This window comes from Xenopus laevis, chromosome 9_10L (genome assembly GCF_017654675.1).
Source record: "Xenopus laevis strain J_2021 chromosome 9_10L, Xenopus_laevis_v10.1, whole genome shotgun sequence".
Taxonomy (NCBI): Eukaryota; Metazoa; Chordata; class Amphibia; order Anura; family Pipidae; genus Xenopus; species Xenopus laevis.
The window spans coordinates 125,511,674-125,524,576 of NC_054387.1; the positions used below are offsets into that span (position 1 = coordinate 125,511,674).

General features: G+C 42.7%; 1 protein-coding gene across 2 annotated transcripts in view; it reads right to left on the minus strand.

Annotated features, from left to right (window-relative positions):
* The window catches only part of srrm2.L (serine/arginine repetitive matrix 2 L homeolog), a 33,641-nt gene that overhangs the window by 19,871 nt on the left and 867 nt on the right, over nucleotides 1–12,903 (minus strand). Inside the window, exons 2-8 of one of the 2 annotated variants that reach the window (XM_018236737.2) lie at nucleotides 7,246–7,507; nucleotides 4,914–5,015; nucleotides 4,577–4,741; nucleotides 4,329–4,409; nucleotides 2,231–2,287; nucleotides 2,099–2,131; nucleotides 1,929–1,970 (exon numbers count right to left, since the gene is read on the minus strand). In XM_018236737.2, the coding sequence (XP_018092226.1) occupies nucleotides 1,929–1,970; nucleotides 2,099–2,131; nucleotides 2,231–2,287; nucleotides 4,329–4,409; nucleotides 4,577–4,741; nucleotides 4,914–5,015; nucleotides 7,246–7,484 (719 nt within the window). In that variant the 5' untranslated portion in view covers nucleotides 7,485–7,507. The remainder of the gene's footprint in view (nucleotides 1–1,928; nucleotides 1,971–2,098; nucleotides 2,132–2,230; nucleotides 2,288–4,328; nucleotides 4,410–4,576; nucleotides 4,742–4,913; nucleotides 5,016–7,245; nucleotides 7,508–12,903) is intronic. The other variant, XM_018236738.2, reaches the window with a different exon arrangement.

Here is a 12,903-nt window from a genome sequence, read left to right on the forward strand (position 1 = left end):
CAAGCACAGGATACACAGTAGATAACAGATAAGTACTACTATAGTTTATATAAACAAGCTGCTGTGTAGCCATGGGGGCAGCCATTCAAGTACAGGATACACCGTAGTTAACAGATAAGTACTACTAGTTTATATAAACAAGCTGCTGTGTAGCAATGGAGGCAGCCATTCAAGCACAGGATATACAGTAGATAACAGATAAGTACTACTATAGTTTATATAAACAAGCTGCTGTGTAGCCATGGGGGCAGCCATTCAAGCACAGGATACACAGTAGATAACAGATAAGTACTACTATAGTTTATATAAACAAGCTGCTGTGTAGCCATGGGGGCAGCCATTCAAGCACAGGATACACAGTAGATAACAGATAAGTACTACTATAGTTTATATAAACAAGCTGCTGTGTAGCCATGGGGGCAGCCATTCAAGTACAGGATACACCGTAGTTAACAGATAAGTACTACTAGTTTATATAAACAAGCTGCTGTGTAGCAATGGAGGCAGCCATTCAAGCACAGGATATACAGTAGATAACAGATACGTACTACTATAGTTTATATAAACAAGCTGCTGTGTAGCCATGGGGGCAGCCATTCAAGCACAGGATACACAGAAGAAAACAGATACATAGTACTATAGTTTATATAAACAAGCTGATGTGTAACCATGGGGGCAGCCATTCAAGCACAGGATACACAGTAGATAACAGATAAGTACTACTATAGTTTATATAAACAAGCTGCTGTGTAGCCATGGGGGCAGCCATTCAAGCACAGGATACACAGTAGATAACAGATAAGTACTACTATAGTTTATATAAACAAGCTGCTGTGTAGCCATGGGGGCAGCCATTCAAGCACAGGATACACAGAAGAAAACAGATACATAGTACTATAGTTTATATAAACAAGCTGATGTGTAACCATGGGGGCAGCCATTCAAGCACAGGATACACAGTAGATAACAGATAAGTACTACTATAGTTTATATAAACAAGCTGCTGTGTAGCCATGGGGGCAGCCATTCAAGCACAGGATACACAGTAGATAACAGATAAGTACTACTATAGTTTATATAAACAAGCTGCTGTGTAGCCATGGGGGCAGCCATTCAAGCACAGGATACACAGATAATAGATAAGTACTACTATAGTTTAAATAAACAAGCTGCTGTGTAACCATGGGGGCAGCCATTCAAGCACAGGATACACCGTAGATAACAGATAAGTACTACTATAGTTTATATAAACAAGCTGCTGTGTAGCCATGGGGCAGCCATTCAAGCACAGGATACACCGTAGATAACAGATAAGTACTACTATAGTTTATATAAACAAGCTGCTGTGTAGCCATGGGGGCAGCCATTCAGGCACAGGATACACCGTAGATAACAGATAAGTATACTATAGATTAACCAGTGCAGGGCAACACTACATGATATTTTCATTACTTTAATACACTTATTTTTTGCTGTTACTGTTCCTTTAAATCAGGGATCCCCAACCTTTTGAATCTGTGAGCAACATTCAGAAGTAACAGGAGTTGGGGAGCAACACAAGCATGAAAAATGTTCCTGGGGTGCCAAATGAGGCTGTGATTGGCCATTTAGTAGCCCCTATGTGGATTATTTCAACCTACATTGATGCTCTGTTTGGCAGTACATCTGGTTTTTATACAACCAAAACTTGTCTCCAAGCCGTGAATTCAAAAATAATCACGTGCTTTGAGGCCACTGGGAGCAATATCCAAGGGGTTGGAGAGCAACATGTTGCTCATGAGCTACTGGTTGGGGATCACTGCTTTAAATATTAAAGGGTGGAGTTATTATACCTGGACAATAATGCTGGTTATTAAAACGGTTGCTATGTTAATGGGGGGGGGGGTTTCACTGTGTAAAGGTAATGACAGTTAATTGTAGGCCATTACCTCTTTTTTTTCTTCTCCTTGGATTTACGTTTGCTCTTTGGGCTGCCGCATAAGAGACAGTAAAGAGGATATAAATACTCAGGCATGCGTAAACATGTTGCCATGCACTTATACACTGAAACAAAATTATACGGCACAACCCGACCCCACGAACGATTCTAAACACTCACCTGTGCTTCCGCTTCTTAGAGCTAGAGTCAGATCTAGAGAAAGGGGAAAAGAAATAAGTATTTTGGGGGTGGTGCTTTTTTGTAAAATAATAAAAAAAAAAAATAGATGAGCGAGAGACCCTTGGGGATTACCTGTGCTTATGGGACTTGGCTTTCTTGTCCTTGTGGCTGGGAGAGCGACTTGAAGACCTGAGGGATGACAGAACGGATTAGAACAGTAAGCTCCTCAGAGAGATAATGCTGCAAACAAGTAACAAAAACGTCGATGGTCGCAAGGGCAGAAATCACAAAGGAAACCTGGTTTGTTTTTGGCTTCTTATCCGGCTTTCTTGTACTTCACCTTTTTGACATGCCATTTTTCTTAAAGGGGAACTAAAAAATTGTAAAAATTACAATTCAATTTAAGCTTCATCATACTGAAATAAGAAACTTTCTAAATACAATCAATTAAAAATTCTGTACCGTTTCTGAAATAATCAAGTTTATCTTCACTATCCCGCTCTCAGCATCTGTTTCTGTTTCTCTTCATTCTGTCTTCATTCAGTTGGGTTTTAGATAATCATTAATTCAATGGGGTGAAGGCCGGGCTCAATCCGGTAAGGGGGGGGGGGAAGAGCTGCACCAAAGTTCAATCAATGGATCCACTTATCCACATGTGAAATAATTCGGAAAAAGAAAATGAGAGGTGCGCTGGGAATACCTATAGAAAAGGGAGATAAAGCCTATATGGCGTAATATCCTCTGTACACCGGAGCAGGTATCATGTGGAGAAGTGGAAGGCATCGCCGAAACATACCCAGGCAAGATCAGAGACCGCGTGTAAGAGAACGCCGACATTAGAGACTGCGGGAAACACCGGATCAGTGTCTGAAATAAACGATCGCATTCTTCCCAGCGCAGAAACATCTGACCGCAGTCTGACAAAAATCCGTACATCGCGACCGAAAGTGCTGCTCAGCCAGCTCAGAAGAGGCGGACTCGAATGTAACCGTTCCTGATAGCGGACGCCCCGACAGTGATCTATACGCCAGCTTTACACATACTTCAGGTAAGCGCAATACCGCAATTGTCGGTAAAAAAAATGAGTTTACGAGCAATTCATAAAAATGCCGGGAAAAGTGGCGCCGAAAAAACCACGCCCACTTTTAACGACACTAATTCAAAAGTGTCGCACATGTCGGAAAATTGGCGGAGAAATGCTCTGTGAATTTGTCTGCTGTTGCTACGACACTGTCTACGACATTTTAAAGACATTTTTTCGTTCCCGACACTTTTGTGAATTCCCCCCTTAGTCTCTCTACATGCAGAATTTGTGCAAAAGGCAGTTATTTTGTTAGATTTTGTTTGTACTGGAATCAGTTATTTGAGTGAGCTCTAATTCATCTGCTAGGAAAGGAAGCCCCCCTATAAGATATATTAGATCTAATTGCCAATGAATATCTGACACCCAACTGCTGCATGAAGAGAGAAAGAAGAAAAAAAGATGCTGAGAGGGACAGTGAAGATAAACTTGATTATTTCAAAAACAATGGAGAATTTGATTGTATTTAGAACGTTTCTTATTTCAGTACGAGGAAGCTTCTATTAAACTTCATTTTTGCTATAGTTCCCGACTTTTTCCTTTCCTGCCCCTAATTTGCATATGTAAATTCACCAAGGATTCGGCCGAATCCCAAATAGTGGATTCGGTGCATCCCTAGTTTTTTTTAATTATTTGCCTTTTTCCTCTGACCCATTCCTAATTTCAAATGGGGGTCCCATCTAAATAAAACAAATTGCTCTGAAAGGCTACACATTTATTGTTAATTCCACTTTCTTTTAGTCCTCTTTCTAGTAAGACCCTCTCCTATTCATATTCCTGTGTCTCACTTAAATCAGTGCATGGTTGCTAGGGTAATTTCGACCGTAGCTACCAGACTGCTGAAACTGCAAACTGGAGAGCTGCTTAATAAAAAGCTTAACAAAAAAAACCCACAAATAATAAAAAATGGGAATATCATGCTGGACATCATACTAAAAGTTAATTCAAAGGTAAACAACTACTTTAAGCCTCTATTTAACAGTGTGTCTAGAAAACTGGCAACAAATCTGACAGCTGTTAATACAGGTTGACTATAATGGAGGAAGGGGGCAGAGCTGAATAAAAGGAAGGCGAACAAAGGAGGAGCCAAAGAACTGCCCCGCCTCCAGCCAGAAAAATAACCACGTGTAGCCCTAAAAACACACTTACCGCCCTCGATCTTTCTTTTTCTTCTTTTTCTTGTGTTTGGCAGGAGAAGGGGAACGGGAACTGCCAGAATCTTCAACTAGACTACAAGAAGAGGAATCTCGTTAGCTTATTAAGCTTAGCCCCAATGAACAGGTAAAAGTGTTACTCTCATAAAAGAGATGGAGGAATTTCTCTCCTTTAGCGCCAGCTAGAAAATAAAAAAAACAAATCCTCCACCTATGTATTATGAAAGCTAAGCTAGCTCCTACCTATACTGCTTTTGCTGCTCCTGCTGTTTGGCTGCTGCATTAGCAGCTCTTCGGTTTGGGTCGAAACTGCTTCCATCTACGTAGCTGTCGCTGATTCCAAAAGCCGCACGCAGCCGCTCATTCTTCTTCTCATTGGCTTCAGCCATCTGATGAGTCTCTGAAACACTTCAGACAAAGAGACAATGTGTAAGCATGGGTAGTAAAACCCAAGGATGGGAAGGAGATGAGGTGCAAGCCATACTATAGAGACAGTTAGGGAATTGCTGGCTCCCAATGAGAGTCTGTAGCTCACAATTGCCAGTTCCCTTCCTGTGGGCTAGGGGCCAGAATCACTTACTTTGCTTTCTGCTTCTCCTCCTCTTTGATTTGTGTCAGATCCTTCTCTTGCAACATCAGTCTGAAGGTGGCGACTTTCTCTTGGATCTCTGCATCGTTGTACCTGGAGCACGGGGAGAAGTAGTAGAGGGGGGATAAAGATAGGACACATTTTGAAAAGCTTTGTCATGTGTTGCTTCTTTTATGTTCATTCTCCTTCCTTTTATTCAGTGACAGAGAAGCTGATATGCAGGGAGATGCCAACCCAGAAAAAAAAAAACTTGACCTGAGATAAAGAGTTAGGACCACTATATGGTGGCTTATCAATTTTATGATCATAATTTTGTCACTTAAAGGGAAACTCTGCGTTCCAAGCCTAAATTTGATATAGAGGCCCACATAACAAAGAATTCCCTAATATACCCATCACAGTTACCTGTGTCTTCAAAAAGTATGAATAAATGCCATTTTCTATGCTGAAATCTTCACTTTCTGCATCATTTGAAATCCTGGCAGGGAAGGAGGGACTAAATACTGATGTTACAAATTGTAACAACTTCTCCACAGCTTACAGACAGCATGCAGGAACTACATAACCCACAATACATTGTACTGTGATGTTCTATTTCTTACTAAAATCACATGTGCAGGGAATTGTGAGGTTTGGTGGATGCAGTTTGAGGATAGATGGCTGCTGATACAACCTAACAGTAGTCAGCCAGCTCAGCAAAGTAGTCAGACAGATCAGCAGGAGAGCAGGGGGCTAGGCTTAGAGAACTGTTCCAAACCATTAAAAATCGTGAAAAGTCTGGATAGTTTTTAATCGATGTTAACTGCAAAGTTGCTGGAAATTATGTTTTCCTATTCAAAAAGCTTAAATTATGTTTGTGTGGAGTTCCCCTTTAAAACCCGTTTTGCAAATTACATGCATTAGCTTAGATACTAAATTTATTTATGAAATGGGACCAGGGAATGTGCGTTGATCAATTTTTTTATTTTTTGTATGTTTGTAACTATCCTGGCCAGATCAGCGGCACTTCCAGTGTATTTTTATTTTGCCTTGGAGTGCTCCCACATATGCCCTTTTTTTGTAGCAACCACACACCAGTCCCTTTAATGGTGGTCTTGTGCCTTTAAAAATAGGTGTTGGTTTGGGCAACCACACTCTTAAAAGCTGCAGGTGGGGGAGGAAGGACAAGCCTATGAAACCATTGCTTAGGGCAACCTCTCCCCTATAAATGTTGTGGCACAGGCAGGGGTGCTTCGCCAATGAGGCAAGTTGAGGCTGTCGCCTCAGGCGGCAGCGCCCCACTAGGTACCAGGGGCAGCAAAAATGCTGCTCCTGGTACTTTAAGAGCGAATTTCCAGGGGTGGGGGGGCAGCAGCAACTGCTGCTGCCTCAGGCGGCAGAGGGTCCAGGATCGCCCCTGGGCACAGGGGAGGTTAAAGCCTAGTTAGATCAGTACTTTATAGTGATTGTCCAGACCAGCACCAGTTAGTTAGCCAAAAGTGTAATCAGCGGCGATTCTGACTAAGGAGCCGCCTGAGGCGGCTCCTGCAATGCCGCCCCCCCTCACCAACTTACGCGTCGGGAGGGGAGGCAGAAACACTATTGCTGAGAGCGCAATTGCGCTCTTTCGCAATAGTACAGCCGAATTTCCGGTTCAAAAACCGGAAATTCGGCTCTTAAAGGTGCAGGAGCGGCTTTTTGCCGCCCCTGGAATCCTTTCAGGCGCTGCCGCCTGGAGCGAGCGGCTCAGCTCGCCTCATTGGCGGCGCGCCCGAGTGTAATGTATAAAAGCTGGAGTGACTGGATGTGTAACATAATAGCCAGAACACTACTTCCTGCTTTTCAGCTCTCTAACTCCGAGTTAGGCAAGGGGAGCCACATGGGACATAACTGTTCAGTGAGTTTGCAATTGATCCTCAGCATTCAGCTCAGATTCAAAAGCAACAATTATGACCCAGGTGGCCGCCCTTCAGTCAAGTCTCTGACTGGTTGCTGCCTGGTAACCAATCCGTGGAAACCAAGAGAGCTGCAAACAGGAAGTCGTGTTCTGCCTATTATGCGTGACATCCAGTCACTCCAGCCATTTTTGGCTAACTAATTATATTAGAAACATTTTTTAATTTTGTAAAGCCTATCTATTTACCCAGTTTTTATTTTTATACTGGACAATTCCTTTAACCGGAGCAGAGACCAGTTGTGGAAGTGCCTACAAAAGCAAAGGTATGCTCGTTTAAAGGGAGAGTCTGGGACACGGACATGCAAATTTCTCTTAATGTCTAGCCAACAAAACACACAGTTTAACACACAGTTTATTATTATATCTATCAGTTCATGCAATGCTCACCCTTGCTCCGCCATCATCTCCTCCAGTTCCAAACATTTTAGCTCCACCTTCCTTTTTCTCTCGTGATCTAAAATATCTTGGTTCGGTTTCTTCATAAGGAGGTTTTCCAGCTTCTTCAGCTCCTCCTCGGACTTGTAATCGGTCCTGTCCTTCTTGTGTCTGACCGAGGACAGGTTCCGCTGGACGTAGCCGTTGGTACCACTACCCCTTGGGGTGGTGAGTCCAATTCCGTTGTACATTGTGCTGCTAGGGAGTTAGGGTCCTAGAGGAGAGAGGCAACAAAGAAGAGTAAAGATGTTTGTACAAAAGTTTACACCCATGGCGAACACCAAAGTTTCTGTGCCATTAGCCCTGAAAAAAACTTTGGAAATAGAAGTTAACCCCAAAAATCCAAGGGGGTATCTATCAGAGCTGTGGAATAATGTTGGGTATCCAAAGTTAGAGTCGCCAAAAATGTACCAACTACTAATAATCTCAAAGGGGTACTATCGCTTCATCTTACTGAAATAAGAAACTTTCTAAATACAATCAATTAAACATTCTGCATTGTTTCTCTTCATTCTCTCTTCATGCAGCAGTTGGGTGTCAGATATTAATTGACCGTTAGATCCAATATATCTTATGGGGGGGCTTCATTTCCTAGCAGATGTATTAGAGCAGGGGTCCCCAACTTTTTTTGGCCAGGGGACCAAAAAAAGAGCCAATTTTTTTCCAGGGGTCGGAGGGGATCGGGGGTCAGCGTCCAATTTGGGAGCACCGCGTTAAATGTTCGGCGGCCCAGATCAGGACTGTCCGCGGCTCGGTCCTGGGCAGCGGGCCGGTGGTTGGGGAGCCCTGTATTAGAGCTCATTCAAATAACGGATTGCAGTACAAACAAAATCAAAATATTACATAAAACAAAATAACTGCCTTTTGCACAAATCCTGCATGTAGAGAGACATGATGCTTGGTGATTTTAATAGAGTGAGCTCTAAAACATCTTCTAGGCAAAAGGAGCCCCCCTATAAGATATATTGGATCTAACTGTCAATGATTATCTAAAACCCAACTGAATGAAGACAGAATGAGGAGAAACAGATGCTGAGAGAGGAATAGTGAATATAAACTTGATTATTTCAGAAACTGTACAAAAAAAGTCCCTTGGGGTGTCAAATAATAGCCGTGATTGGCTATTTGGTTGCCCCTATGTGGACTGGCAGCCTGCAAGCGGCTCTACTTGGCACTATACTTCGTTTTTATGAAATTAAAACTTGCTTTCAAGCTTGGAATTAAAAAAAAGCCCCTGCTTCAAGGACCCTGAGCACAACATGCAAGGGGTTGGAGAGTAACATGTTGCTCACAAGCTACTGGTTGGGGATCACCGAACTAGAGAAACAGATGCTGACAGAGGAATAGTGAAGATAAACTTGATTATTTCAGAAAAGGTACAGAATTTTTAATTTTATTTAGAAAGTTTCTGATTTCAGTATGAGGAAGCTTCTATTACATTTTCATTTTAACAATAGTTCCCCTTTAAATATGAAAAGTGAAAATAATGAAATCAGATGTAAGAGCTTCTGTGAAGGTGGAAATGGAAGAAGCCATTGTGTTTCTAAGGACAATACTTTAGTTAATTTGGGATTGTATTTAACAGCTGTTATACATCGATATGCCAGGTTCAATTCTTATACTAGTTGTTTTGGGTTTTCCCCAATTGTTTTTTGGTTTATGTAGTTGATTTTGTTTTAGAATTACCAAAGGATGTGGTTTATATTTTTGAGCTTTGGCAGTGATCAAATGCCTTGTATGTTGTGCAATTAACTTCTTTCAATCAACATGGAAAATATAAAAAATTAAAGCGTTTTAAGGTAACTAACATACATACATACATACACACACACACATACATATATATATATATATATACAAACATAATAAATACATACCGGTACACACACACATACATACATACATACATACATACATACATATATATTTATTATAAAAGACCATTGTATTGATCAGAGCTCATTGGTAGGAAACCTGTGCCTTTTCTCATATTTTACAGCTTAAAGGAGAACTAAATCCTAAAAATGAATATGGCTAAAAACGCCATATTTTATATAGAGAACTTATTGCACGAGGCTAAAGTTTCAGCTTGTCAATAGCAGCAATGATCCAGGACTTCAAACTTGTCACAGGGGGTCACCATCTTGGAAAGTGTCTGTGACACTCACATGCTCAGTGGGCTCTGATTGGCTGTTGAGAAGCTAAGCTTAGGGCTCGTCACTAATTATCCAGCAGAAAATGAGCTTCCCTGGCTGTTATATAAGATGATGCTACAGGTTTGCTGATTATTAAATTCTGATGCTAATTGCACTGGTTTCTGTGCTGCCATGTAGTAATTATCTGTATTAATTACTAATCAGCCTTATATTGTGACATTTCTATTCTATGTGTACTGTATATTGTGAGTGGGTCCCTAAGCTCAGTAAGTGACAGCAGCACAGAGCATGTGCAGTGAATCAGCAGAAAAGAAGATGGGGAGCTACTGGGGCATCTTTGGAGACACAGATCTTTACTGCTAAAGGGCTGTGGTTGCCTTGGGCTGGTACAGAAGCACAAAACATCATGTACAACATTTCTAGCTACTTCTTTAGTTAAGCTTTAGTTCTCCTTTATGTAGCTGCCGCATGGCTACAAAGCAGCTTGTTTATATGTAGGGCAACAGTGCATTATATTTTAATGTTTTTTTTTGGTGGTTTGGAGGTACCATGAAAAGAGGAGTCGGAGTGGAAGGATTTACGCACAGGCCTGGTATTTATAATGCAGAAGATACAAACTGTGGAACAGCTGGTGTTAAAAGATCTGTGTGTTCAGCTTAGTTCTCCCTGGTTACTATTTCTCCACATTCTCAATGTTCTGCGTTGTCTGTGCTGTCAGAGGATTGAAGGAGTGGAAAGATACACTGAATTGGACTGGAGCCGGAGTGCGTGATCTTTAGGGTATATAAGGTTTGTGCTGCACTAGGTAACCAAGGATGATGTTGCCTCTAGAACTTTGTAATACAGAAATTGGCTCAAACCAGTCAAGAACAACAAGGGTTTATTAATCCAGACCCAGCCTAGATTATAAACCTTCAGAGATACAAAAATACATTACAGATAAAAAAAAAAAAATCTTCTGATGCCCAATGCCTAGGCCCTTACAATGTTTTGGGTAAATCCATCCAATATTAGTTGCACTGGCTGCTAAATTCTATACTCACACTTGTTAATTAAATTCCCACATTGTTACAACTCCCTCCCTTTCATTTGGGCAAAATCTTCTCTTTCCCACCAAAATGTCTTCAACTTTATATAAACTGTTAATTTTCCCTTAAAGGGGTTGTTCAGCTTCCAAAAACTTTTTTTTTCAGTTCAATTGTTTTCAAACTGTTCCCCAGAAATAGAGACTTTTTTCAATTACTTTCCATGTGTTACTGTTTTTCCAAAATCTAAGTGTAAAGTTGAATGTTCCTGTCTCTGGTGTTTGAGTCTGGCAGCTCAGTAATTCAGGCGCAGACTCTAAACTGTTACAATTTTACAACATTTAGTTGATCCATTTCTCAGCAGCATCTGTGGAGTATCAGCAACTATTGTATCAATTCTAACAGCTGCCTGTAATGAAACCCAGAGATTCTGCTCAGCAGGGACAAAGATAAGAAATGTATCAACTAAATGTATCCATTTAGAACAATTTGCAGGGTCGGCGACCCCACCTCCTCTCCCAGAGCTGCTTTAGAAGGTGAAAAATTAAATTTTACACTTCAAAATTAGAAAAAAACAGTCAGATATAGAAGGGCTCATTACTCATCCATTTGTGACCCCTGTTGGATCAGTGTATTATAGTGATGTGCGGGTCAGATTTTACCTGCACCCACCCGATATCAGCCCTCCCTCCAGCCGAGCCCCTCTGATATGAGCCCTCTCTCTGCCCGTGCCCGACTTCTGGGTTCCTATTATAGACCGTGTCCGCCCGCCAATGACATCACAAAAGGGGCAGACGAGCAGGCACACATCTATAAAAGTTGAACTGGAAGTCGGCATTGTACGGTCGCGGGCGGGGGCAGCAGGCAGAAGATCTCAACCCGGACTCACCCACGATCAGGAGAGGGGGGTGCGAGGTTGGCCCAAACCCACACGACCTGCAGGTCCCACAGGTATCGGACTGGCCCACTCATTACTTGTATATTCTACTCATTCCTTTACAACCCACAATTATCTTGTGAAACCACTTGCAACATTCTTGCCAGCAAACACCGCCCTTGTCTCTCCTGTTGATTGCCGAATACACCTCTCTGGGACTCGCTTTCCCTCATGCCACCCTCTCCAGGACCACAACTAAGCTCATCACCCGGGAAAGCTTTATTATTCCCCATGTACTAATACTTCAGCCTGTCCTGTTCAGCCCTTAACATAGGGATCCCCAACATTTTTTTCTTCTGTGAGCCACATTCAAATGTAAAAAGAGTTGGGGAGCAACAGAAGCATGAAAAAGTTACTGGGCTGTGATTGGCTATTTGGTAGCCCCTATGTGGATCGGCAGCCTATGAGAGGCTCTGTTTGGCAGTACACCTGGTTTTTATACAACCAAAACAAGCCTGGAATTCAAAAATAATCACTTGCTATGAGGCCACTGGGAGCAACATCCAAGGGGTTGGAGAGTGACATGTTGCTTGCGAGTAACTAGTTAGGGATCCCGGCCTTAAAGGAGAAGGAAATTCCCTGGGTGCACAAACCCTCCCCCGCCTCCCCTGTGTTGCCCCCCCTGCCTCCCCCCCCCCTGGGCAAATGGCCCTAACTTGTTACTCACCCCTCTGCGCAGGTCCTTTCCACGGGGTTCACAGGCGCCATCTTCTCCCAAGCGGTCTTCTTCCTGCTTTGACCGGTGTTTTTGGCGCATGCGCAGTAGGAGCATTTATCCGGTACGGATCTACTGCGCATGCGCCAAAAGTCACAAAGTTTTCCGATTTCACTTCGTGACATTCGGCGCATGCGCAGTAGATCCGTACCAGAAAATGCTCCTACAGCGCATGCGTCAAAAACGCCGGTCAAAGCAGAAAGAAGACCACTTGGGAGAAGATGGCGACTGTGAACTCCGTGGACAGGACCTGCGCAGAGGGGTGAGTAACAGGTAGGCCAGGGGGGTAAGTGACAGGTAGGCCAGGGGGGTAAGTGACAGGTAGGCCAGGGGGGAGCAACACGGGGGAAGGGGAGTGATTTTGCGCTCAGGGGGTTTCCTTCTCCTTTAACATCTGTATCCCTCATACCTCATCTGGGGAGCTGGCTAGTAAATCCTCCTGTTCCACCCCATTTGCCTCCCTTGGAGTCCTTGCGCTCCTCTGTATGAGCGCCCCGATCCAACAACGCCGACACACCCGCCGACAACTCTCACCCATTGACACGACACCTCTGATACAACTCTCACACGCTAATCTCCAACCTTTTTTACCCGTGAGCCACATTCTAATGTAAAAAGTGTTGGGGATTAACGCAAGCACGACAAAGTTCATGGGGAAGTCAAATAAGGACTGTGATTGGCTATTTGGTAGAAACCTATGTGGACTGAGCCTATAGGAGACTGACAGTGCACCAGGTTTTTATGCAATTAAAACTTACCTCCAAGCCTGGAATTTAA